Below are 25,601 nucleotides of genomic sequence, written 5' to 3'. Positions count from 1 at the left end.
CTCATTATGGTCAATTGAGAGACGTCATTGAACCTAACATGCAAGTTTTTGGAATGTGGGAAGACCCCAGAGTACCCGCAAAATACGTAGCATCACGTAGCCTACCAAAATGTTAGTGTGAGCAGAACAACAAGTATAACAACACATTTTCTATTGAGTGATCCCTTAGTCTAATACAACTCTGACATATTTACAACCCCAAACCCATTTGCAGCTTTTTACAAATGATTTGAGACATGAATTATGAACGATATAACAATTTCATTTGCACAGTCAGTGTGAGCTGCGACAACACAATCATCTCTCACTGACAAACTTATTTCCCAGGAACTGTGCACACATGCAAAAAAGCCTTCTGTGCTTGCTGGAGTGCAGGCCAAAGAGAATAAAAGACATGCATTTTGTGGTGGAAACATAGCCTGGGGGGGTGTGTGGGGGTCTGCGCCCAGACACGTCCAGACTGGCAGCCTGTTGTGATTGTAGTGCAAACAACGTCAATAATTTCCCAACGTGGTCCGAGCTCACTCATCCCATTGCTGCTTTTGTGTGCCTAAAAGCAAACAGAACACTGTTGCGTGTCTTGTTTAGTGCTGCACTCTAAATAGTTTAGTATAGTATAGTAGTCTAAATATTTTTTCTTAAGTAAATACATAGTTTATCTCGCAATCCTACTTTTAGTTATTTAGTGGAAGGCAAGATTGTTAAGATAGTATGTACTGTCTAGTGATTTGTGATTATAAAGTGGGATTTTTGCCCAAACTTGTTGTCAACAAGCAGCTAATGACTAACTTTTTGTTTTTGCACACTGATGAGCTTATAAGATGAGTCAGCACTGCCGGCCAGGAAAAACAATACAAGTTGTGTTTTCACTTTGTCTGACTCATCGTTCACATATTAGTTAAGCGTAAAATGAAAATGGAGAAAAGAAGCATCAAATCCATCCTTCAAGTTTAAATACTCCATAGCAATGGGAGCAGGGAAATCATGCACAAATCAAGATTGAATCTAACATAGCAATAGTCTGATTGAGACAAAGATCTATCTATTTACTACTATACTCATTAAATAGTATAGGTTGATTAAAAATGTTGCAGAGCTAACCTTATTAGCATAGCTGGCTAAGCACTCCAGCGACCAAAATGTTAACATTTAAATGAATTGAAATTTCATTAATTAATTCTAGCCACGCCAAAAACATTACAAATCTCCAATTTGTTCTTATCAATAAAAAATAGAATTGTATTGTGTATAAACATGGTAAAATGAAATAATGTGACAAAATAAATTGGTTTGATAAGCGTAATTATTGTACAGTACATTGGGACAAGCCGGAGGTCACAACAACTGTCTGGTTTGGTCTTCTGCAGCTGCTCGCGAGTGTTTGAATTTTATATTTGTGTGTTTTCACTGTACTGTTCAACCATGGAGCATTAAGGACATTGACAAAACAAACTCAGAAGTGTTTGGCAAGAAGGATTGCCACCTGAGCTTGGAACCCTAATTTGAAACCATAACCCTTATATTAATAATTGAATTTCAAAGTGTTTTAGCAGTATAATCTTACAAAACTTTTTTAAAATTACCTTACAGTTTAACCCTTGAAACAAGCTCCCCAAAAGTAAGACATTCATTAAGCTTAAGAATGTGAATACTGTATTGGCCCGAATATAGGACGAGGTTTTTTTGCATTGAAATAAAACGAGAGGGTCGTCTTAAAATCGGGGTCGTCTTATATTCAGGCAAATACGGTACTTTAGTACCTATATCACCTCTGCATAGCCGAAATATGCTTCGATCTAAAGGAATTTGAGCGTACAAAACATACACAACATAGAAGATTTGGCTGAAGTGTTAAATACCATTAACACATTATATCACCATTTATAGTATTTAATATAATTCCCCTCCTTTCTTGCGTGCACGCCTACATTCACTTGCACTCCTCTGCTTCCTACTAGTGCCAAACATGGACACACCAACCTGCCCTTGCCCTGCTGCGTTGAGGCACGATGGCGGAGTAGCCCTACTGTGCTCTGTGTTCTCGCATAGGGTGCGCTTTGGAAGCGGCCATCAAACAGCATCGGCAAGGTAGGGCTAAGAATAGATGAGAACAGCCTCTTACATAATGCCAGCATGCAGCAATGCATCCTGGGATGGGATGGCATTTGCTTTGCCAAGTCACTGAGAATTACTGCCTCTTTGTTTTGTCTTATTCCAGCCTGATTCCAGTGAATCATTCTTTATATGAGCAATACTGTGTATCTCTCCTAACAGTTACATGTAATTTTTTTTTGCACTTTTCAGGGGTTTTCTAGCAATGAGTAGGAATTCAAAACATAGTTTCAAGCCCAGGTAAGCATTTAAAGCAAGAGTGAATGTTTCAAATTAGGGTTTCAAGCCCGGTATTAGTGTTCCGAACAAAGATGAAGGTCAAACGGATGAGCGGACTACATTTTGTTCATTTTTCTGATAGGTTACATATTTAACATGTTTCTTGTCTAAATACTAGACTGGCTGGTGAGGATACATTCAAGAAAAGACGGAATTATTTCTTTGAGCATTGTTTACAGCTTTCATTGTACATCATTCAAATTCTACAGAATGTAACAATTTTAGACAAACATATTTGTGTATTTTTCCCCACTAGCTGCCTGTTATTGTCTTGGGATGGTCCGAGTGGTGGCAGATGGCCGAAGGAACTACAGTGGATCTTATCCGAGGGAGGTAAAAGTCGGGGGAGAGCACTTGGCCATGCAACTAAGAACACCTTGTTACTACCCTACTGTCCAAGAATGAAATTAAAACCAAAAATGTTTCGTTTCACTTGATGTTGGCCACAAACAGATTGAAAATATGACAAAGGATTCAAATTTTTGACCCGCTGAACAGGCTAAGCAGTTGTAATACTTACAGTAAACATGTCAGTGGAAAGTCACCCACTTTCCCACCAGTCACTCAACAGCTCAGTGACTTCCTACAGGAAACATTTCGAGCCTCGCAAATCAGTCGGGGTGGGCGTACACTGGCAGTGGCATCAGGGTAATTATAGTCTGCTGTTTTTGTTCGGTGAGAACAAAAGCAATTTGTCATCTCTGGATGCAATGGACCTAAAATAGCCAACGATGTGGCAGCTCCCAGCGTGAGCGTTGTCAGCCACTGTAGGCGGGAGCACACTAGCGACGGACCCATGATGAATAAAAAAAGATATATTCTCCAGAGTCTCTATGTCCAAATTTCTTGAATTGCTCTCTTGATAGAGGAATTCAGAAGAAAACTTTCAAAATTTGAAGATACATGCTTTTCATTGTATGTGGCACTTAAGGCAACAAGCATATCAAAGTCACTGAAATAAAAAGTATTTTTCTTTTGTTTTAAAGTAAATAAATAAATAAATAAATAAATAAATAAAACCACACTGTAAGAACTGGTTTTCCCATTAACTGGATTAACAATTATATATGAAGTAATTGTAATGAAATTCCTTCACATTTATCAGCCTCCCATTTTTGGACATTAAATTATACAATACAGCACACTCTAAGTTCTTATTATGTCAACTAAATACTGCAGTTTGTTCTGATTCCCGCTTGCTAAAACCCCTTTTTATTTATGTTATTTATTTAGTGGCAGGAAGTTGAGGAAATTGGATCTGGGCGCAGAGAGGAAGTCAACAAGGGAGGTCGCGATGGCGCACTGATAAATGGTGAAGAGGGAGTAAACCACACCAAGAAGAGTTTATACGTAAATCCGTTTCCCGTCATTGCCGTGCGGGTGTCGTCACACCAGCGACAAGACTGTTATGTACGATTGTGCCCTCTTAACTTCTGAGACAGTTTGACTTAATGATTAAATTTGTGCATTCATTTAGATCTGGAAGATCAGCTAAAATTGGTTATGTAGTTTTTGCACAATCCTGCTAACTACCAAACGAGCGTTAATCATTGACATGTAAATGTCCCAAAGTCCAATTTGTTAAAAGTTGGACAAACTGTGTTTTTGTGGGTCACACATTCAAGTTATTTATATTGCAGTGGGTCATTCACATGTGCAAGCAGTCAAAAGGCAAGTCTGTCAAGTGACATAAGTTTCAGCTCTCCAAGACCCTCATGAGGACAAAAAGAAAATAGATGCATTGATAGAGAACGGCTAGCTCCTTCTTGTTTGACAGTGGATGATTTTTTAATAGTCCAATGATACCGTTTAAATTTTAGGGTCAGTTCTTCCTTGGCGTGTGCACCGCCTCTTTAATGTAATTTGATTAAGTTGCTCTGCTAATTAGCTATGAGAGAGCAAAGAAAACCTAATCTTCCTTGAAGGGATGGCATGACATCCCTTCCAGCAGAGCGAACTTGCCGTTTTAAATACCAATATCCGTCAAAATGACCTAAGGCCTTTTGGTAAATATGTACAAGAGATGATTTGCTTCATTTCAAGGGACATGAATGACGCTATCATACAGTATACCTGAGTCCCGTCTCGGCTACGTGCAGGCATCACACGACGAGATGAAAGCGGTGCAGACACGCACGCGCCGCGGGCTATTCGCAAAGCACTCCGGGTCGCTTTGGAAGATTACATTAACTCCAGCAAATGGATTTAAAAGCTTCACTTTACTACACCAGACAATGCTACTGCCATAAGCAATTAGGTGTATGACAAAGGCATACACGCATGCACACAGGCCTGTGCCATGAGTCCTGTTCTCGAATAGAATTGACAGCAGAAGCTAATAAAATGAATTGTAAAATTCCAGCGCGTGCTTTAAGGTCTGTTACATCACACGCGAATATCTGAGTGGTAAGCCATCAAGGCAAGAAAGACTGATTAATACTTACCACCAAAACAACAAATGTTTGTTCCATGAAATGGTATTACCGTATTTTCCGGACTATAAGGCGCACCGAACTATAAGGCGCACCTTTAATTAATGGGCCAATTCAAAACTTTGTCCTTATATAAGGTGCACCGGACTATAAAGCGCACCATTAATGCATCATGTCAGATTTTTAATCCAAATCAAATCATTGTCCATTTTACCTTTTTTATTACTTCAGATACAACAAATTACTTTATAATCACAAAATAATGATCCATAGTCTTTTTGATAGATCCATCGTCACACACACATCTGGGTGTGGTGAAATTTGTCCTCTGCATTTAATCTATCCCCATGTGATTTTGATCCATCCTCTGGGGGAGAGGGGAGCAGTGAGCAGCAGTGGTGTCGCGCTCGGGAATCATTTGGTGATCTAACCCCCCCAATTCCAACCCTTAATGCTGAGTGCCAAGCAGGGAGGCAATAGGTCCCTGGGTTTTACAGTCTTTGGTATGACCCGGCCGGGGTTTGAAGCCACAACCTTCCAGTCTCAGGGCGGACACTCTACCACTAGGCCACTGATTCAAAGTAATCTTAAATTCAGAAGGCCAAACTAACATTAGCAAAGTCCTATAATATGCACAACAGACAAAAGTACACATTAAAAGCTGTTTTATTTGTCTATTTGTTTGGCATGACAAATCAATGGAATTTCAATGTCATAATCTACTTGTACTTTAGACAAGAGGTCAAAAACAGGCGCTTAATCAGCACGAGGTTAAGTAGACTACGAAGCTAGCGGAGTGGAGAGTACAGTATTGTATTTCTGGTCAGTTGGCGTGATGAGATAACAATACAACTGGGAGCGAGTCCTGTGAGTGTTACTTTAAGAGGATACTTAAAGGACCTTGTGGAGGAATCAGGTCAGCGCTTAAAGCAGAGACCAGAAAAGGCCACAAAGGCGCTCACAGACACTCGCAACATGATGTCTGCCAGGTTGGTGTGTTTAAATATATATAAAAAATGATAATATTAATATTGCATTTAAGAAATTGATTTCTCCATTGAGGGTTTGATGCATGCTGCTATTACATTTATGAATGAAATATGATGACATCCACCAATGATATGGGTGATATGGTGGCTTTTTTTTTTTTGAATGTTTATAATTTCCCTGAATGGTTCACAACAAAAGCACCTCTAGCATAAAAAGCCATTCCTCGTCATAGTGCTCACAATTACACTAGACTTGAACAAATATGTTATGCTAATGCCTCTGAATGAGTGCTGCACGCTTTAGGCTAATGGCTGTGCACGAAAAAGAGTCACTGAAGTCTTCTCATTGTGCATGGAAAGAGACAGAACCAGTTCTGTTGTTGTCAATCACTCACCTTGCATGCAAAACTTGAGCTCTTTAGGGTCGGTGACGGTGCTGCTTGGAATCCGCTCAGAAACTTTCTTGCTCATGCGGTTGTAGCTACGCCGCCTCTTGGTCTCGCCCCACAGATTGGAGCCACCGTGCATGCTGGGAATGTTGAGCACTGCGATGCCCTCCAAGGAGGTGTTGCTCAGGTCCAATATGATGCCGTCGCACTGCATCACGAAAAGTTGTTTTTTTTATTTTTAGACAGCATAGATAATAATAAAGCCTGCTACTGACCAGAATGGAACAGAAGCTCTAAATTGAGGTCTTTGTGATTTGAAAATTACCTCCCATACGCTCATCGCTCTTGCCGATTCTCAAGTGATGACTCACCTCAACCTCAATGCACTCGTTGAGCTTTTTGCAAGTGGCTGAAATGGTTTCGGTGGTGCCGAACTCAAAGTACCACAACTTGTTCTTCATTCTGAGGAGCAAAGCAAAAAACATTTTCAATCAAGGGCACATGAATTGCTCTCATGTTGAGGTCACATGTTATTTTTGTTGACAGATTGAATCGGTCTGTTGCCTTGAGTCATTTCAAAAAGCTTTCAGGACAGCTCAGGGTAATGTGACCCACCAGGCCAAAACTCCCCAACAGCACCTAAAACCCGCATGAATCCAATCATTGTGTGCCTTTTGTCGTCATAACTGTCCACATGAAATGTCCTCAGTGACCGTATTTACCCGAATACTGTACATACGTCACCGCTGGCGAAACACTCCCGGAGGACATTACAAATCAGAACAAAAACCAATCGCCACCAAGAAGCCAGTCCAAGCGGCACTGGCCAGAAGCACCTAGCAGACAGATATGTCATGATGGATGTGGTGTCATTTCTCTCACTCTTTAATGAAATGGAACAGTTTTGGAAAGTGTGATTCGATTGGCGTCCATGTTGGATGTGATAGCTCCGAGTCAAGCAGTGCTGAAAATGGATGGATGGATGGATGGATGGATGGATGGATGGATGGATGGATGGATGGATGGATGGATGGATGGATGGATGGATGGATGGATGGATGGATGGAATCTTCCTGTGGTGGAAATGGGGCATTCGTTTTTTGGATTTCAGGAAGGATGTGTGAAGTTAAGAATGACGACAAATCCACGTCATTCGGATGATTACGTTTCCCGCACCTAAATCTGAAACATCTCGACCTACATCACTCGGCAAATGACATACTGTACATCTCATATGATTAACGAGTGCCAAGGCACGCTTGACATCAGGCAATAGCGCTCTATTGATGCAACAGCTCCGTGTGACAAGGGAATGTCGGAGCCTGCCAAAATGTTCAGCACAAGCACCTCGTCATTCTAAAAATGATGGTATACTTAGCTTTACTTTATTTTCACTTTCAGCCCAGCTTGCTCTGATGTTCCTCTAGTGTCGAAAACCACATTTTATACCAAGTGGCATAGCTTGTCTGAGCGTGCTTCCATACAGTTTGGAATTTTTTTTCACAGGATGACGCGGTATTTTGCAAAAGTTGCTGGTTGACTTCAGCTTCAACCTGAGAAAGGCATAAAATTCCCCACTTTAATCTTCAGTGTGAAAGTGGCTAAAGCGTCTCAACTCCCCTAGGAAGTTTTGTCAGAAGGAATGATTGTGACTTAATGTGACATCACAATTAGGAACCGTTGCATTGCTCCAAAAGGAAAAGTGTCGCTACTCATTAAACAGTTTCCACTGGAGACGGCCTGCAAAGATGTAATTAACTCACATTCCACAAGACTCATTTCTTCATCCCACCACCAATTAGAGCCAGGTTTATTTCCGGTGTTGTTTGCCCATAGCAAGTTAAGCAACTGTAGATGACTGATTCCAAACAGATCGGGACAGATCATAGATCTTAAGAACAACCCGGCCTCAGTGCCGGTACACTATGGGTGGAAGTGTGTTGTGAAAACGCAGTTCAGGTGCTAGAGCAGAGCTATGCATGCCTCCAACCATATGATTCCCCTTCTCTCCTGATAAGCATCTCTTTTAATCCTTAACATGAGCAGTGACCTCTTGACCACACTGGTTCTCTCCTCCTCCAACTCTGCACTTAAAATAGTTCTGTGTGCTGCTCAAAATCAGATCATAAAAGGGATTTGGACAAATGAAAATTAATGTGCACTCCAAAATTTGTTGTGTCTACTTTCTGTAGGTTCTTTTTTTAATGGAAAAATGTAAAATTGCTTGATGATCATTATTTTGACATAATATGGTCTGATTCTTGAGATCTGGTATCCGCCATGACAACTAGTTAATATAATTATACTGCAGTTTAATTGTACTTGAAGTATCTTATCTTATAAAATAAGATATATCTTACAACTAAGAACGAAAGAAACTAGAATTTGTTTTCAATTATTTTAACACTAACCAGTATTAGATAGGATTGTCCCAATTGTCACCACGAAAATGAGAACAAAAAGTGCTGATGAGCTTAAACGTCACTAGAGCCGGCCACAAGGTTGTGGGACAGAGGTCAAAGAGGTGGTGAGAGTCTGATCCCTCGCTAATCAGTTGATGACTTCATTTTCTTTAGGCAGTTCACATGAAAGAGAGCTAATGATTAAAAGGTCAAGGGTCAACAGTGGTTTTGTTAATTTGTGGATATGAGGTCACCAAAAGACAAAAAAAAAATCAATCAATTAATTTACACTGCACAAAATACACAAATGATTTGTTTAGTATTAATGGGGTGAACAGGTTTATGTTTTTACAAAATCAGCTTAGAGACAGAGAGGAGACTGAATGCAACCAAGTAGAGATTGTAATGTCCGTAGCAACAAGCCAAGCTAACGTGCATGAGTGACAGTTGTCATTTCTAGCATGTGTCCCAAAATATTACAAAGACAAGTCTGCACAAATACGAGTGGCGTCAACCACTTTGATCAGAAATGTGTCACTTTTCAGACTAGAGATAGCGAGAAGAAAAATATTTCTGTGCCCTGAGCGCTGTAGTAATTATGGGAGCCATTTCCCATATCCCACCCAGTGAAGGGCGAACGTTTGCAAAAAAAGCAAATTAGTCAGGGTTCGTTCAACATCATTACCGTCACGTGAATGCTTAATTTGTCAGCCTTGTTAGCTTGTGTAAAAACTCCCTGGCACCTGGGTTCACATCACACACAGTCTCTGTTCTAAGATGCCCTGGATGGCAAGATGATGCTAGAGGATGGGGGTGGTTGTGTGTGTGTGTGTGTGTGTGTGTGTGTGTGTGTATATGTGTGTGTGTGTGTGTGTGTGTGTGTGTGCGTGCGTGAGAGTGTGAGACATGCATGAAAAGACACAAGTGGCAACATATGTGAGTGGAAAAGAGGACAAAAACAGCAGCGAGTTAATGTCGCTACGGGCTTCCTCTCTGGGTCAAAGGCGATCGATCATCATGTCACCCGCGGAGATAAAATAAAACCAAACAAAACATCTTTTCAAGTCAAACGTTTCTGAATGGAACGCATAGTGCCAAGTCATCCTCACAAAGGAACAGTTGACGCTGTCAATCAGATGTCTGTAGCTCTGCAGAGGATCATTCACAGATGAACAATAGCCTTCAGTGTTGGCTTACTGTAAATAGTGTTGATTAGCGTGTCGCTAAAGTGACACTTTAGCGCTATCGCCGGGGGCTCAATGTGACGGTGGCCATAAGGAGCTCACTTGTCACTCATGTAGTTTATTAGCATTACACTGCAAGATTCTGTCCTTTATTATTATTATTCGAGGGTATGGGAACGCCTTTCCTCTGGGAATTTGAAATCTTGGCATTAAGTTATTGCAAATTAAGTTATAAACAGCAACTGCAAAGTAGAAGTAGAGATAAGCAAACTGCTTGTCGTGATCTAAAAGCTATTTTTTTTTGTTTTTTTGCCAACCTCCACCAGCCATTGGCGTCACCAATACATACAGGACAGCAAATGGAAGAGCTGCAAATCAATTATTCAAATTCAAAGAGTAAACGAGATGTCTCAATAACACTCATACTCGGAGTTCCTAGCCAGAGTAGTTGGAGACGGCTGAATTCATGCTAATATGCAAACAGGCTGTTCCCACTAGGATGGCGGAACAAGCATTTTTACTTAACTGCCTTGTCAGCAGGGAGGAGCCCACAAGCAAATGTTTGGAGTGCTGGAAAGGATGTGATGAGCTAATACTGGCACTTCAGTACTATTTTTGTAATATTTAATACCACATCTGTTAAAAATTCACTTTTTAACTATATTTCACAAATACCTTGGAAACATTAATTCATTGTAATTTCAGGCAAGGGATCACATTTGGAAATGTTTGTCAAATCCTCTCAAATCATCAGTATAACACTAACATGAGTCGTTCTATGCAGAGGATAAATAATATCTGACCAAAGACTGTTGACTTTTTCAATTGGCTCTCATTCGATTACGCACAGTGACGTGTATGGAGTGTCAATCCAGCTGGGCAGGTAGCTATTGACCTGTGCTGATTGGTTCACATTTCCATATTAAAAGTGTAAGGTCAGCTTCTGGCTATGCAAAGTAACTAAGTAATCTACATAATAAAACACATTGCAAAATACACTCCGAGTAAGAAAGCGACCATCACAGAACATTTTTAGACTTTTAAATGTTCATCTCCTAACCTGCTGTTGAACTTCTCCGGGTGCTTCTCCCTCATCAGATGGAAGCGATGGGCGATGGAGGCATCCTGAGAGGGAAAGAACATACGCTTCACCATAAACAATGCCAGCATTAGAGTTTATGTTCTCTTTTAAATGACCTTCCCCATTATAAACCTCTAAGGGGAAAGGCACCTCAATTAGTCCGAGATGGAAGCTATGGCTCATGATTCCTTGCCGTGTTGTGTTTCCTATTTTGCTTTAAAAAAAAAAAAAATGCGAAACACAATGCACAAATATTTTTCACGATAATTGTAAAAAGAAGCCAAAGTGCAAAGAAGAATTATGTTGGATAGTCAAAATGGTGGGGAATAAATGTTTTATTCTCATCTGGGTAAAAACATTCAACTGTACTCTTGACTTGCTAAATGAAAAATTTTAAAAACAATCAAAATAAGTATCAATATAAAATACATTCATTGAAAAAAAAAAAACTCACTATTCACCTTTTTTCAAATTTCAATATAATTTGTCTGACTGTGACGAGGTACCTTCTACTACTTTTGATTCTGACAATCGGTGACCCAAGTAAAAACAACAACAACAAAAATCATGATAAAATTGTGCACTTGACGATCGTCAAGTACGCAAGTTAATCTCACTTGTGATCAGAACCTTAAATGGAGTTTATCGGCTGGCTGCAAGATTGCACCTCGAGCGTGGCCTGACGGACACCGTTGCGCCTATCTGGCGGCATCAGCAAATTTCATGTCTCAAAATAGAAGCGCCAGCGCCGCTTTAATTGGCAGAGAACCTGAAACCCGCCAAGCGACGGGACATCTCAGGCAATTTGATGGACTAAGATGAACCATGAGGAATGTGGGGCTCTTTCACGTGTCGTGAAACACGGCAAGGTGACTACAATGACCACAGCGAGGCACAAATGTGGAAAACATGGCCGATTTGATGGGCGAGGAGGAGGGGCATTAATAAAGGCCTCGGGGTGTGCAAGGACATTTTCATCCGGGTTCAGGACCACACGAAGCTTTGCAAAACAAGACTGTCACATCAGAAAATCAGAAAATATTTGCTCTTCCTTCCAGTCGCCGCTAGCATTATAGTTGTTTTGATCCTAAAGCTAGCGAAACAGGAAGTGTGACTGTAAAGGTCAAACCGACATGACCCCTTGGACAGAAGCATCTACACCGACATGTACAACTTAAATTCTAACAAGAAATTGACTTGGACTCAGACGTACAAAATAGATTTCCAAGACGGACTTCTTCCAAAAATGCATCCTAACTATAATGAGTTACCAAGTACTAGATTAGCAATGCTAGTGTCACACTGGGAGCAAGCTGGCAACGAGACATTCCGAAAACACTTAAATAGAACGAATGTGGCGCGAATCCGTTGATGGAATTGCGTTAACATCTGGACACGCTGGATCCTCGGTTGAACCCAACAACATTAGACACGGCATGGCCTCGAATGTCTGACCCTCAGTCATTATCTCAATCTGGCTGGCCGAATTATTAGCCCTGCCTCGCTAGAACTAATGTGGTTAAACAGCCAAACAAGTCTGATATAATTCATACAGTACGGGGCATGTGGGGGGTGGAGTCACAGCAGCACGAATCCACAGTTGGAGACGATTATATCCGCCGATGTTTGTTTCCTCATTCTCGTGAAACTCGTGACTTGCATAATCTTGACAAACATGATTGAGGTACTATCTGTAACCATAACAACCATCTAAACCAGAATCAGAAGTGTTTTGTTCATTCATTTGGTACATTTTGTTGAACAACTTTCACGGTAGAGAAACTACCGATATCAAATTTTCAGGGAGCACTTAAAACTCATCATAACCTTTTTAGGTAAACCTTTTTCGAAACTTTTTAATGCATGTTCAACTGTTCAATGTTTCGGTACTTTTGTACAACTTGTCGTTAACCAACAAAGAAATAAACGGCAAAATTCGCAACGGGTGTTTGATTCATGAAGGTTTTCAACAACCCTTGATCAATTGTCGGCCATCATCTTGCTTTCATGATGTGACAATATAAGCAGAATGTTTAAGCGGCAAATTTAATTGAACCAAAATGCAGCATTCACTGTTGGACAAATGCATTCTAAAATAAAGAGGAAGTCAAATTAGATAAAGCATATAGTGCATCCAAAAATTGAAGACAATTAATTATCCCTTACTGTTTTTGAGTAGAATACACTATTTAAGTGCGCAGTTAGTGTACTTGTTCATACCATTAGATGTACAACGTTCAATCTTTGCTGAGAGAGCCTGCAGGCTTATTCGGCCCAAAAAAACAAATTGTGTGCAATCGAGATACAGTATGTGTGTCGGCATGCGAGTATGTGTCTGTGTGCATGCGTGCGCGCCTGCATTGGAGTATTGCTGGCATTCGCTGAAGGTCAGGGGAAGTATCAGTGACAGGAAGTCAGCAGCTGCCAGGTCCACGCCAGGTTATGAATAATGGACGGTAATGAATAACCATGCTGAGCGACACCTGCCGACTCTTCAAGACCAGAGGAACTCTGCTCAAGAGCACTGAGGTCACACACGTGACCCCACAAAAACAAGTTATTGTTTTCATTCATTTTGTTGTTGAAATTAGAAGGCTATCTACTCTTGGCAATACCAAAGCGATTGCTGGAAATAGAATAACAACAACTAAGGCAATCAAGGTGCTATCTAGTCATTTAGCAATCCATTATTCAAATAGTTGGGTCATGAGTTATATCGAATAAGTTAACTAATTAGGTAATTCATCAACCTGATTGTAAAGTAGCTAACTTCTAGCAAAGGTTATCTAGCTGTTTTAAAAAAAAAAAGTTGATTAATAGGTTGTTTTACACTTAATTCTATCTACTATTTTGTTGCTGCCTGTCAAGCACTGTGAATGAACGCTCAGGATGTTTTTACATACAGCGCTTATGTTACGTGGTTATATGCGTATCATGAAAGGTGCGTCACAGTTGACACCATCTTGGCAAGTGATCAAGAGAAGTGTTATAGTAAACATTCGGAAATGGTAAGGAGACCCCCTGCCAGCCCTCAACAGAAGAATCAGCTTGCAGCACATGTTCTTGTGCATCCGAGTGTAAGCACGTGCATGCACATCCAGTACAAGCACAAATGCACACACGCACTCGCACGGGGTTCTATACACTGTAAAACATCAAATCACACTTTCTGTTTTATAAGGCTTAATGGGTGTGTGTGTGTGTGTGTGTGTGTGTGTGTGTGTGTGTGTGTGTGTGTGTGTGTGCAACTGCGCATGCATGCATGCACTGTACTGAATAAATCCACTCCTATTGGATGTGCTCAGGTATATCGACTCTGCAATGGAGAGTTTTCAAATTCCTCTGCTCCTCCGCTACCCACGCCACAATTACAGTTGTACTTGAGTGAGTGTCATTAAACAAGCTGGCTTCACGTGAACAAACACAATTTATTTCTTTTTTTTTTTTTTGCATAGTCTATCTACTGTTTAGAATCTTCAAATATTAAATATCACGCAAAAACAACCCAAGTTAACAAAAAGTGATTTTTAAATAGTAATTTCATTTATTAAGGGAAAAACCTGTTAAATCTTTACTGTGGTTAATCTCATTTTTGTTAATTTTCACTGAACACACCAGTGGCATTTGTCCGCCTATCCGTCCATCCCCATCCCCATCCATCCATCCATCCATCCATCCATCCATCCATCCATCCATCCATCCATCCATCCATCCATCCATCCATCCATCCATCCATCCATCCATCCATCCATCCATCCATCCATCCATCCATCCATCCATCCATCCATCCATCCATCCATCCATTCATCCATCCATCTTTTGAACCACTTATCCTATGCCAGCAATTGAGATTCTGAAGGCCTTTTGCAGATTACATTTACATGGAAATACAAAAAAGTTTAAATGTGTGTTTGGACAAAAAAAAAAAAAAAAACAATCAGCGGCTGCGCAGCTAAGACACACTATGAAATAAGCTGGCTCTTAATCGAGTGAATTTGATGAACGCGCTGCTGTAAAACTACCTTCAGTACTTGTTTTTCATATCATCTTTGAACTGAGACGTAAGATCCTCAAAGGAAAAAAAAAAGTTGCATTCACAACATGACAACTAGAATAAAAAAACAGACGCTAGCATCGCCTTGGACAAGCCCACCACATGCTCCACACCATGCAACTCAGTCAGCGTCATGTACTGTAACTGTGGAAGCGCACATCTAGCATGATGTCACCATGGCACCCAAACCTTGAAGCACAAGATGAGCCAAGCAGATTGGAAGGCCTCTTAGCGTGACGTGGTGGACTGAGTCACAACGGGTGGTTTGCTCAGGTGTCCAGATAGGCGACCATCTGTCACCATTGCACCCGCTAGGCTCCACGATCTGTCACCCTGGCTTTCATATACGTAGCTTTTTTTTTTCTCTGTCTCCTAAGCAACATCCATTCACCCATATTCATTTGTTCATTTTCATTTATTGATTTAGTGTTTTTTCGAGTTGACTGTTATTGTTAAACATTTGAGCGGGAAATGAAATGGATACGATATAGAAAGCTGCGCATAGACGACGAGTGTGTTGTGTGTTCAGTCTGGCAAGCATGCAGGCATCAGTGGGAGTGCAGTTGTGTAACAACGCCACAGTGCATCCTCTTCTACTTGTGCACACAATGTCCTCTTTTGGCATTTGTATTTTTGTTTTTTCTATGGTGAACCCTACATGCAATTGCTAAGAGTTATTTGTATTTGTTCGAGTAGGTTATGAAATTGGAGACAGACTGAAAGTGATTAAAAAAAAAGATTCGATGTTGACTCAGAGTAAAATTAGGCAGAACAGCATAAACATCCTTTGGCATAAATATTGAGTACAGCTTTGAGAGCTACTTAGTTTATCTACTTACCTGCCTTTATGCATTTTTTTAGATAATATTTTTGTATTTATATTATTAATATTGAAGGCAACATACTTTTATTCACAGTATGTTCAATTTGATGTAAAAAGAAGACAACGCCTAAGAATGAGATGTTCAAATTCAGTTTACGGTGTGAAACGATTTGCATTTATTGCCCTGTTTTCATCAGAACATAAGAGTCATCGGAAAACAAGCATGTGAGCGAGGCAAAATAGGTTGGGAACCTATTTAACGACGAAATTACCTACCATGTCCATTTTTCAGCTAGTTAGTCAACTACTTTACTCTAGTTAATTATTTTTTGAAAGAGATCCTACTGTGCTTGCCAGTTACAACGGCAGACTGATCTGTTAAGTTGCTGATGAATAGTTATTCGAGTTAAAGTGTACAACCGAGGCTTCATTCAAGTCAATGTCGACTGCCCAGCTGCTGCGTTGCCATAGCGATGCTTCACTGTTGACGTGCGACAACATAAGCGTTTGACGACCATGAAGATCCATGTGTGTGTGTGTGCATACGTGCGTGTGTGTACATACGTTTTGCGTATGTCTGCAAGCGTGAGCGTGTGTGTGTGTGTGTGTGTGTGTGTGTGTGTGTGTGTGTGTGTGTGTGTGTGTGTGTGTGTGTGTGTGTGTGTGCATGTCAAGCCCATAAAAATGTGAATGAGTCTTTTGGCCAGTAACTCCAATGAAACATAAGCCAATAAAAAGATGGGTTGCTCGGTAACGGTAACATGGCAACCAACTAAATCCACCGATGGAGAAAGTTGTGTGAGAGGGAGCAACACATCATGCATCTGCTGTCCCTTAATGGCCAAACAAACTTTGACCACTTTAAATTAAGTGACCATAACACGCTGATGTCATCTTCTCAAGGGGTGGGCCGTTCTTTAGTGTCCTAGGCATACAGTTCCCTGTAAATCCAATTGTATGACTTGAGTTCTATTTTATTGTCATTAGTTGTAAACTACTGTTTATCAGAATAAACGACATCTACAGTGGTGTGTCGTACTGCGTGACAAGTTGTTAATACCAACAATGCAAGCATTTTCATTCCACTTGTTCTTACCACTCCGATAGAAAAGTAGTTGTTGACGATGTTGTAGGGTACCGGGTCACCCTTCTCCTCCTTGTCATCGGGCACTATGTCGATGTTCCAGCGGTCCAGCACAACCTCGATACTGTGCTCGATGTCGCGCAAGAACTTTAGCAAGCTGCCCCCCTCATATCCTGAAAACACACATTTAGTAAGATTTTAGACACACTTCATTTTATTTTGGGTCACACATGTTGGTGGAATATATATAAATAAATATAAAAATGTGTATATATTTGCCCCAACAGTGTATCTTGTCACAATAAATGGTCAATCAAGTTAATCTTTTTACATTTTGCAGGTTTGTTTGTTTGTTTGTTTGTTTGTTTGTTTGTTTGTTTTTTTACAGGAACTTCACCAAAACTGTTTGGCCCCATTCTTGAGCGAGAACTCGTGATCCAGGCTTCAACAGCTTTCCACTTAACATCTCCATTGCTTTCCCCCCCTCCTAATGAGGTTACATAATGCACAATATTATCTTTATGGCCGTGGAATTCCATCATGTGGATGCATTTCACATTTGTGGTGTATAAATTTGTAAATAAGGTTTCCCGGCAGGACTAACACGAATGAATACTGCTCAATAGTCTGTGTCCAAAATGCAATTTTCACTTTAAGTAATGACTTTGCCTGTGTTGTGTAGTACAGCATGGTAGGGGTCTCACCTCCCCCCCAGCGGAGGCAGCGTGCCAGGTCGTTCCCTGTCCCCAGTGGCAAGATGGCCACCGGGGGGTGCCGAACGAAGCTGGCCTTGTCTGCAAAGACATATTTCAATTGTCACATTTACTCACCGCTGACGGAGCAGACAAGATGGAAGGAGAGTTTTAAAAAAAAAAAAAAAAAAAAACCTTTAGCGATTTTCATCGGCATTCATTTCAATCACGTTGACCTTACCAGCATAATGCCTTTGCCACCTTACCATACGACACATCAAGGAAGTGCAAGAAAAAAAATAACTATTTGGAAGCTAACGCTGACGAACATTTGCATAAATTCATTTGAATGAATGAGATAGTATGAATACCTATACAGTCCAGGATCCAGCCAACGGTGCCGTCCCCGCCACAAGCAAGGACTCGGAAATCAGGGACGTCATGAAAAAACTTGAGCCTGAGACGTCAGAAATGACAACATGTACGGTGTGTTATCATCATTGCCTGCGTCAACACTCTTTTCATGAATTCTCATTAACTGCTCTGTAGTGTTGTGCACTGAGGTTGCACAACACTACAGAGCAGGCATAGTGCAGTGCTTAATACTCCCCTTCAGAAGTATTGGGACAGCAAGGTCAATTCTTTTATTTTTGCATACTGAAGACCTTTGGGTTTCGGATCAAGGTGAATCCGAGACAAAAGTTCGGAGCACCGGCGTTTTTTTGATATTTACTACATCAGATGGGTGTTAATAGTTCTAATACCCCCCAGTTTGCTTCCCACAGAATGTTACAGGACATTTACAGGAGATTTTCAAAATGAGATGAAGAGAAAGCGTATAGCCCCGCATATGCTCCATCTTCTCCTGAGTTTCCTATGTGGCCGCAGGACGCACACGTGACCCTTCAAAGGGACCTTTCATGTGAGTCGGGACAAAGGTGTCGATAGAGGCTTTCATGCCTGGCAGCTGCACGCGGCCAATGATGCCTTTCACTCAAGCTAGCCACCTGGTGCTCAGCGGACCATTAATGATCACAATTAGTCCACAAGTAGTATATTGAATTCATATTACACACGTGAAGAATGAAAATCTATAAAAGAGGAGCTTTTAAGATAGTTTCCATTGCTATGAAAATGTCATCTCAGTGATGTTTTTGCATCTATGTTGGATTCTGTGGCACTGCTGTGCGTTGAAGTTTGTGTACATGAGTCACTCCCGTTGTGTACCTCTCCGCAAAATGTTCATTAATCGGCTTAATCTCAATTGTCTGTTCTGCACTGGGATTTTTATGAGCGACGGTCTAAAACAAGCGTGTGTTAGTGGGCTCTAACCAATCTTCCTCTCACCTCGCTGCCAGCTGAGGCTGTTGCTATGGTGCCATGGCAACACTCGGCCTCTTTGGAGAGACAATTTAACCCTGTCGGCAACCAACGCCTCCTTGACATTGCGGCTGGTGAGCATCTATTAAGTGCTATTCATTATCTAAAATCAATTGTTCATGGAGGTTGAGGATGTTGATGGAATTAAATCAACTAAATGGGTAGCATTTACCTGAGTGCTGGGCCACCTTGGTCCAAACTGTGCACCTGCCGTGGGTTGAGAAGATATCGGAACTTCCTGAGAACCCTGAAAGAAGGAGAAGGCCAAAAAGGAATATAAATATCCTGTGTAAAATCCTCTCAAATATTGGCTTTTTATTTTGATTGTGTAATAACAGCGTTCTATAGCTATCAGTCAGGTTTCAAACCCAGTTAATTTTGCCACGCTTTAGTATTTAAGTTTATTTTGAGTCATCATAAAGTGCCTTTAAGACCTCCATATTTCCCAAGAAAAAAAATCCAATATTTTTAATTGAACTATAACCTTACAGTTTAATTATTCAGTTACAGTTTATTTTCATGACACCAAAGGCACTTTATTGTTATCCTTTTTATGTTGCGTTGACATTTGCAAAGCCGATTTTGATCAAAGGAGGAGTACAAAATACAGATCTCTTTTCAAATGTAGGGAGAAAAGTTCAAAAGTCCTTAGAAAACAAAACATTTGTACTTCAGTACTTGACACTGATGAAAAGTAAAAACCAGCCCACATTATTAATTTTCACACGTCCCAATACTTTTGCCACTCCATTGATCTTTGCCCTCTCCAACTGCCCATATGCTAATGAGCTCAGTCATGTCTGCCTGCCAGTTTCCCGTGACCTTTGTAGCCGCATCCGACGGAGTGAACTATTTGTGCTGAATGACAAATGTACGTTCTGTCATGCGTGTCCTGCATGTATGTCCGACAAAACAACACATGTTGGCTGATCTCAAGGTTACATATTAAAGTCAATTATATAAACTATTGGCTACTAAGCATCCCTCTTCGAAAAATCAATAAACTACATTAAAAATGTTTTGTGTCTCACTGGATAACTGACATTACAATTTGAAGATATAGTATCTCTATATATTTTTTGTAATGTATTAAATAGCAAACTTACCTTTCCCCCTGTCTTCCGCCACTTTTGGGATTAACCAGCACCAGCAAAGGGTGAGTGCCCGGGAAGGGTGAGATCTATAGACAGGAAGTTGAATCAACAACCTCAGTCCTTTAGTTTGCAGAGAAAGTATTGGTTTTGGTTTTGGACCCCGTCTTGAGCAGAGCTATTACCTGCAGTGCTTGTCCGTCTCCAGGGGAGAATTTGAACACTTGGTTGATGTCGTCCGGGCTGGTGCAGGGCGGTGAGTCGCCTTCTCCGCGTTTCACCACAGACTGGCGGTCCTGCAGACAAGACGGGTGTAAAATGACATTCATTTAAACACAGGAAGATTTAGACCTTAATATAAAGAAAAAGACTATGGATCATCATTTTGTGATTATAAAGTAATTTGTTAGATCTGAAGTAGAAATAAAGAAGATAAAATGGAGAATGATTTGATTTGGATTGAAAATCTGAAATGATGCATGAATGGTGCGCCTTGTACTCCGGTGCGCCTTATATAAGGACAAAGTTTTAAAATGGGCCATTCATTGAAGGTGCGCCTTATAGTTTGGAAAATACGGTAATATAAAATTAGAGGTGCAAGATGCGGTCATATTATGTACTTCTCCTCACGTCATAACGACTCTTTTCAGTCAAAGGGCAAAAAAAAAAAGAGTATTATTTTTAATTGCAAACTCTACCTTTTACTAAGTCTAAGAGCAACTCTTAGCTTTCCTTATACCTCATATTATGTTTACGCCTTTTAGGGAAATCATACTCCCAAAAAAGAATCAATGTCAAAGTTAGAAATAGAGGCAGGTGCTTGTTGAACTCCAATTTAAACACAACCAGCAAAGAAGAGTGACAGCATGACACTCCGCCTGGCATGTGCACCTGCTGTTTACACCTGAAAGTGACATGAGATCTTTTCCAAAGGCAAATGCGTGACGTGTTGTCGGCGGAGTAAATGTGGGAGAGTGTATCCTGTCATATCACGAGTTCTAAGTAACAAGGTTAAAAATACTTTTTTTTATATACATTATCTGTACTTGAATATCCATTTGTCTGTTTACTTTTACTCTTTACAGAGAGTGTCTGCACATTAATATACTGTTCACTTCAATGTGCTGCTATCTGAAGTCTTGTATCCGACTCACCAAGACAACAGGACAAATGTAGGAGGGCAGCAAGGTGTGGTCCCTCAAGGCTCCTCCGTCACACTCTGGCTTCACATGGGACGCACATTTGTTATGCAGCTGTGGAGGACGGCATGAAAACGCACAATCAAACATGATAATTCAATTTATCCATTTAGACATTTTCTATAGAGCTTGCCTTTATTAGGTTGACTTTTGGCAAGAAGGGTGCACAATTGATTAGTTGCCAGTCATTTGCAAATACTAACAAACATTCATACGTTGGGACGATTTGGGGTCTTTATTTAACCTAAAGTGCGTAATTTGGAGAATGTTGAAGGCCAAATGCAAATGCCATACTGATTGATGGCATTTGATGTCAGTTGCATAGCACACTTTGGATGTAAAAGCAAGTCAGCGAGGTCATCTGGTGGATATAAGTAGTGTTGCATCTAAACGTCACAAAAAGGAAGGAAATGTCTATTATAACTTTTCTTTAGTACATCTTATATCATTTGAAAGCCTGTTTATTTCCCTTTTAGACGATACCCTGTTTATAAATAAATCTACATTTGTGTGATTTTCAGCTGAGCTGAGTATGTGAGTTGCACCCATGAAAAATTTGCTAACGTTTCGACAAAACGTTTTGAACTTCCACGTCTGAGGCCTGGTTACATTCGTCATCAGGTGAGGCTCATAGCTTTTTGATATCTAAATTAAATTGTCAACAAGCTTAGACAAACACTACCTTGTGGCATTTTGTTGCCATGACATGATATTGAAGTGACTTGAGGATCTTTGATGAAAAAAAAGTACGGTAGTAGTTTGCTGCAATCATGTCGCATCTACTGTATAGGCAATTAAAAAAAATTTTGGGGGGGTGGCATGAATGTTTCAACAGGGGGGGAACAATGTATTATAAAATCCATCCATCTGTCCATCCATCCATCCATCCATCCATCCATCCATCCATCCATCCATCCATCCATCCATCCATCCATCCATCCATCCATCCATCATTACTCACAGTGATCTGGCACCACACACAGTGGAGACCGGTCAAGCCTTGATAACATTTGATGCTCCGGTGACATCGGTCACATTTGGTCGGGGAGTTGCCCTCCATCCACACGTGCTGCATAGCCTGGAGAGTGCACACACACACACACACATGCGCAGACACAGGCAGGGTTTGTTTACTGATGGCTCTAATGAAGAAAGCTCCACTGCTTCCACTTGGAAAAATCATCATTGGGAAAAAGTGTGTGTGTGTGCCCATGTGAGTGTATGTGAGCTCACGTTGGTGTGCCTGCGGGACTTGGCATAAGTGCTAATGCAGGCGGCGATGTCTTTGGACACACAGCGCTCGTGCACCGTGTACTTGCATACTGTCCGGAAAAACACACCCATTTCAGTGACAACATACGTGTAACATGCGTAAGCATGGTCATGGCCATCCACTCACAGGAACAGCAGAGGCCCTGCTTGCGCACGCCCAGCAGCATGGTGTGACAAAAGTTACAGTAGGCCGGTTTGTTGAAGTGCTTCAGACGCCACACGTGCTGGCCATCCTCCTGAACATTCTAGTGGGAGACATCAAGATCAAGATATTTGATGTTTTTTACCCTGTGGACTAGAAAAACAGACACAAACCGTGTCCATGCCGAGCAAAACCAGCAAGGGGATGGTAGTCAGGCCTCCTCTGATCCACTCTTCCAAGGTGACTGTGCCATCCCGATCGTAGTCGATTTCCTCCATCATTTCCTTCAGAATCTACGATGGCAGAGTAAACATTGCTTGTAAAGTTGCTAAATGTCTCATGATGACAGTCTAACCCTGGAAACGATTATTTCTATTTCTAAACTGTTGCTATGAAAATCTTGGAAGTCAAGATCGTTGTTCACCGGACGTAGTTCTGTCGAGTCCCATTCCAGATACTCGGCAACGTGTACCATCTGATTGATGATGCGGTCCAGCTCCTACCAAAGATCCCAAATAGGACAAAACAAAGTATTGTGGCATATGGATCACAACCACTCATGTCCAAACATGATGTAAAGCCGCTACAAATTCCATACGAGCTGCAAAGTTCTGTTTATGTCTCAGAACCTGGCTAGTATTAAAACGGACTGACCATTACAAACGATCTTAATGTCAACACGCCGCCTGCCAACCGGTTTCTATTCTTAGCGCAATGGGTACGGAAGATAGAAAGAAAACAGAATGTTGAAGAGGGAGATGGAGAAACTCACCGAACTATCCAAGACGCCGTTGCCGTCTGTGTCGTACAGCCGGAACATGACTGGAAGGGAAACAAAGAGAGCCTTTTTTTTTTTTTTTTTTACTTGTTAATTGCCGGTATTCATGCCAAACTGACAAATGTTTCGACCTACTAATCAGTTCACAGAAAAAGACATTGAGGTATTTCAAACCTGGGGTGATTCAAAACCTGATGACTAAAGAATCAGTCACATAGTTTAAGTTAGACTGGCCAGAATTACTTTAAGTGTAATTGGAAGCAAAGAGAGAGGAAGGGTCCCTGTGCCTGTCACTCACACTCTAGCTTGTCCTCTGGTGTGCCACGCTCTAGCAGGGAAAGGTAGCAAACAATGTCCTTCAAGAAGACCACCTGTGGAACTGACTGGGGGGATCCTTTGTGGGGTGACGGCGTCCTCCGTAGCAACGATTGTTTCTCCGAGCGGCTTATCTCTGTCAATCAACGCATCAAACACTAAGTACAGTATAATACAACATAGTTTTACAATCACATGATGATTGTTGTACTTTTTTCATACAGATCTTGTATTGGATGTCAGTTAGAGTTCAGATTTCAGGGGGTGGGGGGCAGAGGAGACTAAGGTAATTGCTCATGATAAGTCGTCAGTCTTACCCGGTGAAAGTTTCGGGGGTGACACTGGTGACCGGGCTGGGCCGGCATTAGGGGTCAGGGCGTTATTGCTGCTCTGGCAAGGCTTGACCTGGATACACGGAGAGCGGTGGGGCCCCCCGGGCGTGTGGGCCCCAGTTCTGGACCGCTGTGAAGAGGAGCGGGACGAACAGGGGGAGGTGGTGGCCCCAGTGCCGCTGGCAAGCTCTGGCGTGTGTCGACCCATCGCCGACAGGATGCTCTTACCGTTCATGCCTTGGACACAAAAGGGAAAGGTCCTTTAGTTGACCTGCAACAGTGATTTGTTTTTGGGTCAAACTTTCACTGATATTAACTTTGTTTAGTAAGTACCGTATTTCCCAGACTATAAGGTGCACTGGACTATAAGGTGCACTTTCAAGGAATGGCCCATTTTAAAACGTCGTCCTTATATAAGGCGCACCGGGCTATAAGGCTCACCATTCATGCATCATGTCAGATTTTTAATCCAAATCAAATCATTCTCCAATTTATCTTTTTTATTTCAACTTCAGACACAACAAATTACTTTATAATCACAAAATAATGATCCATAGTCTTTATGATTCATGATTCATAGTCTTCAGTTATGTCTGACACTTATGATTGATTTCATGACACAATGCTTCGGGCCAGTTTAAATTTAGGAATTTGGTCCATATTTAAGGCGCACCGGACTATAAGGCGTACTGTCGGCTTTTGGGAAATTTTTTGTTTCTTAGGTGGGCCTAATAGTCCGGAAAATATGGTAGTTTAACATTTTGGGCATTGCTCTACTCACATACAATACTAACATACATAGAACTACTGACAGACTTGTAAACAAGCACCACATTAATGTGTGTGTGGGTGTGTGTGTTTATAGGAAATGGGAACAACACAATAATATTGCAAAGAGAAGAAACTTTTAAGGCAAGCTGATTGAAGTCACAGCACTTGGCTCAACCAATTTCACGAAATGGATTCCACAATGTTAAACAACAACAACAACAAATCACTCATCAACACAACAAGCAGCGGTTGCAGATGGCTTTGTGCGGGAAGAAGAGCAGCACCACCCAGCCTGTCAAGGCACGTCTGCTAGTACCTGTGATGGGGGCACACGCCACCTCGGTGTGAATAGAGATACCAGCATCAATGGAGCAGGACTCTTTGAGAAGGAAACACATTGAGCAGTAATAAGACAACATAGACGCAGGATTAATGGAGCTCACCTTCGCTTCTACCTGAATCACATCAAGAGATCCGACAATTAGCATAATCTGTGCTTTTAATGAACGTCACTTATGATAGTTGAATCTTTGATGAGCTTTCTTTTTAGCCTGACAACGAGAAAAATACCTCAAGTGAAAATACTCAATCCCTCCCAGGCCTTGTTATTTGAAATTCACCAAACACAAGGTGGCAGTGCAGGCTAAAACAATTGATCTATTTTCTCCAGCACTTGTCTTTATGAACTGGCCTATCCCATCTGACAGGACATGTATAAACAAACAAGTCACATAATTAGTCTTCAAGTAATGCTGCATGCATATTTTTATACATATAAACTCCACATGACCAGAAGGAAT

General features: G+C 41.1%; 1 protein-coding gene across 4 annotated transcripts in view; it reads right to left on the bottom strand.

Annotated features, from left to right (window-relative positions):
• dgkg (diacylglycerol kinase, gamma) overlaps positions 1-25,601 on the bottom strand; it is a 44,406-nt gene that overhangs the window by 6,209 nt on the left and 12,596 nt on the right. For 2 of the 4 annotated variants that reach the window (XM_085920852.1, XM_085920851.1), the window contains exons 5-23: positions 25,118-25,180; positions 24,016-24,267; positions 23,682-23,834; positions 23,378-23,427; positions 23,030-23,104; positions 22,779-22,898; positions 22,591-22,708; positions 22,425-22,513; positions 22,153-22,269; positions 21,147-21,245; positions 20,178-20,288; positions 20,008-20,081; positions 19,074-19,148; positions 17,893-17,978; positions 17,534-17,623; positions 16,842-17,002; positions 10,848-10,912; positions 6,573-6,663; positions 6,208-6,409 (exon numbers count right to left, since the gene is read on the bottom strand). In XM_085920852.1, coding sequence (XP_085776978.1) covers positions 6,208-6,409; positions 6,573-6,663; positions 10,848-10,912; positions 16,842-17,002; positions 17,534-17,623; positions 17,893-17,978; positions 19,074-19,148; positions 20,008-20,081; positions 20,178-20,288; positions 21,147-21,245; positions 22,153-22,269; positions 22,425-22,513; positions 22,591-22,708; positions 22,779-22,898; positions 23,030-23,104; positions 23,378-23,427; positions 23,682-23,834; positions 24,016-24,267; positions 25,118-25,180 — 2,091 coding nt within the window. Of the gene's footprint in view, positions 1-6,207; positions 6,410-6,526; positions 6,664-10,847; positions 10,913-16,841; positions 17,003-17,533; positions 17,624-17,892; positions 17,979-19,073; positions 19,149-20,007; positions 20,082-20,177; positions 20,289-21,146; positions 21,246-22,152; positions 22,270-22,424; positions 22,514-22,590; positions 22,709-22,778; positions 22,899-23,029; positions 23,105-23,377; positions 23,428-23,681; positions 23,835-24,015; positions 24,268-25,117; positions 25,181-25,601 lie in introns of all 4 variants that reach the window. The other 2 variants (XR_015067285.1, XM_085920853.1) reach the window with 2 other exon arrangements.

Source organism: Syngnathus leptorhynchus, chromosome 9 (assembly GCF_054491065.1).
Source record: "Syngnathus leptorhynchus isolate UIUO chromosome 9, UIUO_Slep, whole genome shotgun sequence".
Taxonomy (NCBI): Eukaryota; Metazoa; Chordata; class Actinopteri; order Syngnathiformes; family Syngnathidae; genus Syngnathus; species Syngnathus leptorhynchus.
The sequence above is the reverse complement of the archived record's forward strand: the minus strand, read 5'-3'. Positions and strand labels throughout refer to the sequence as shown.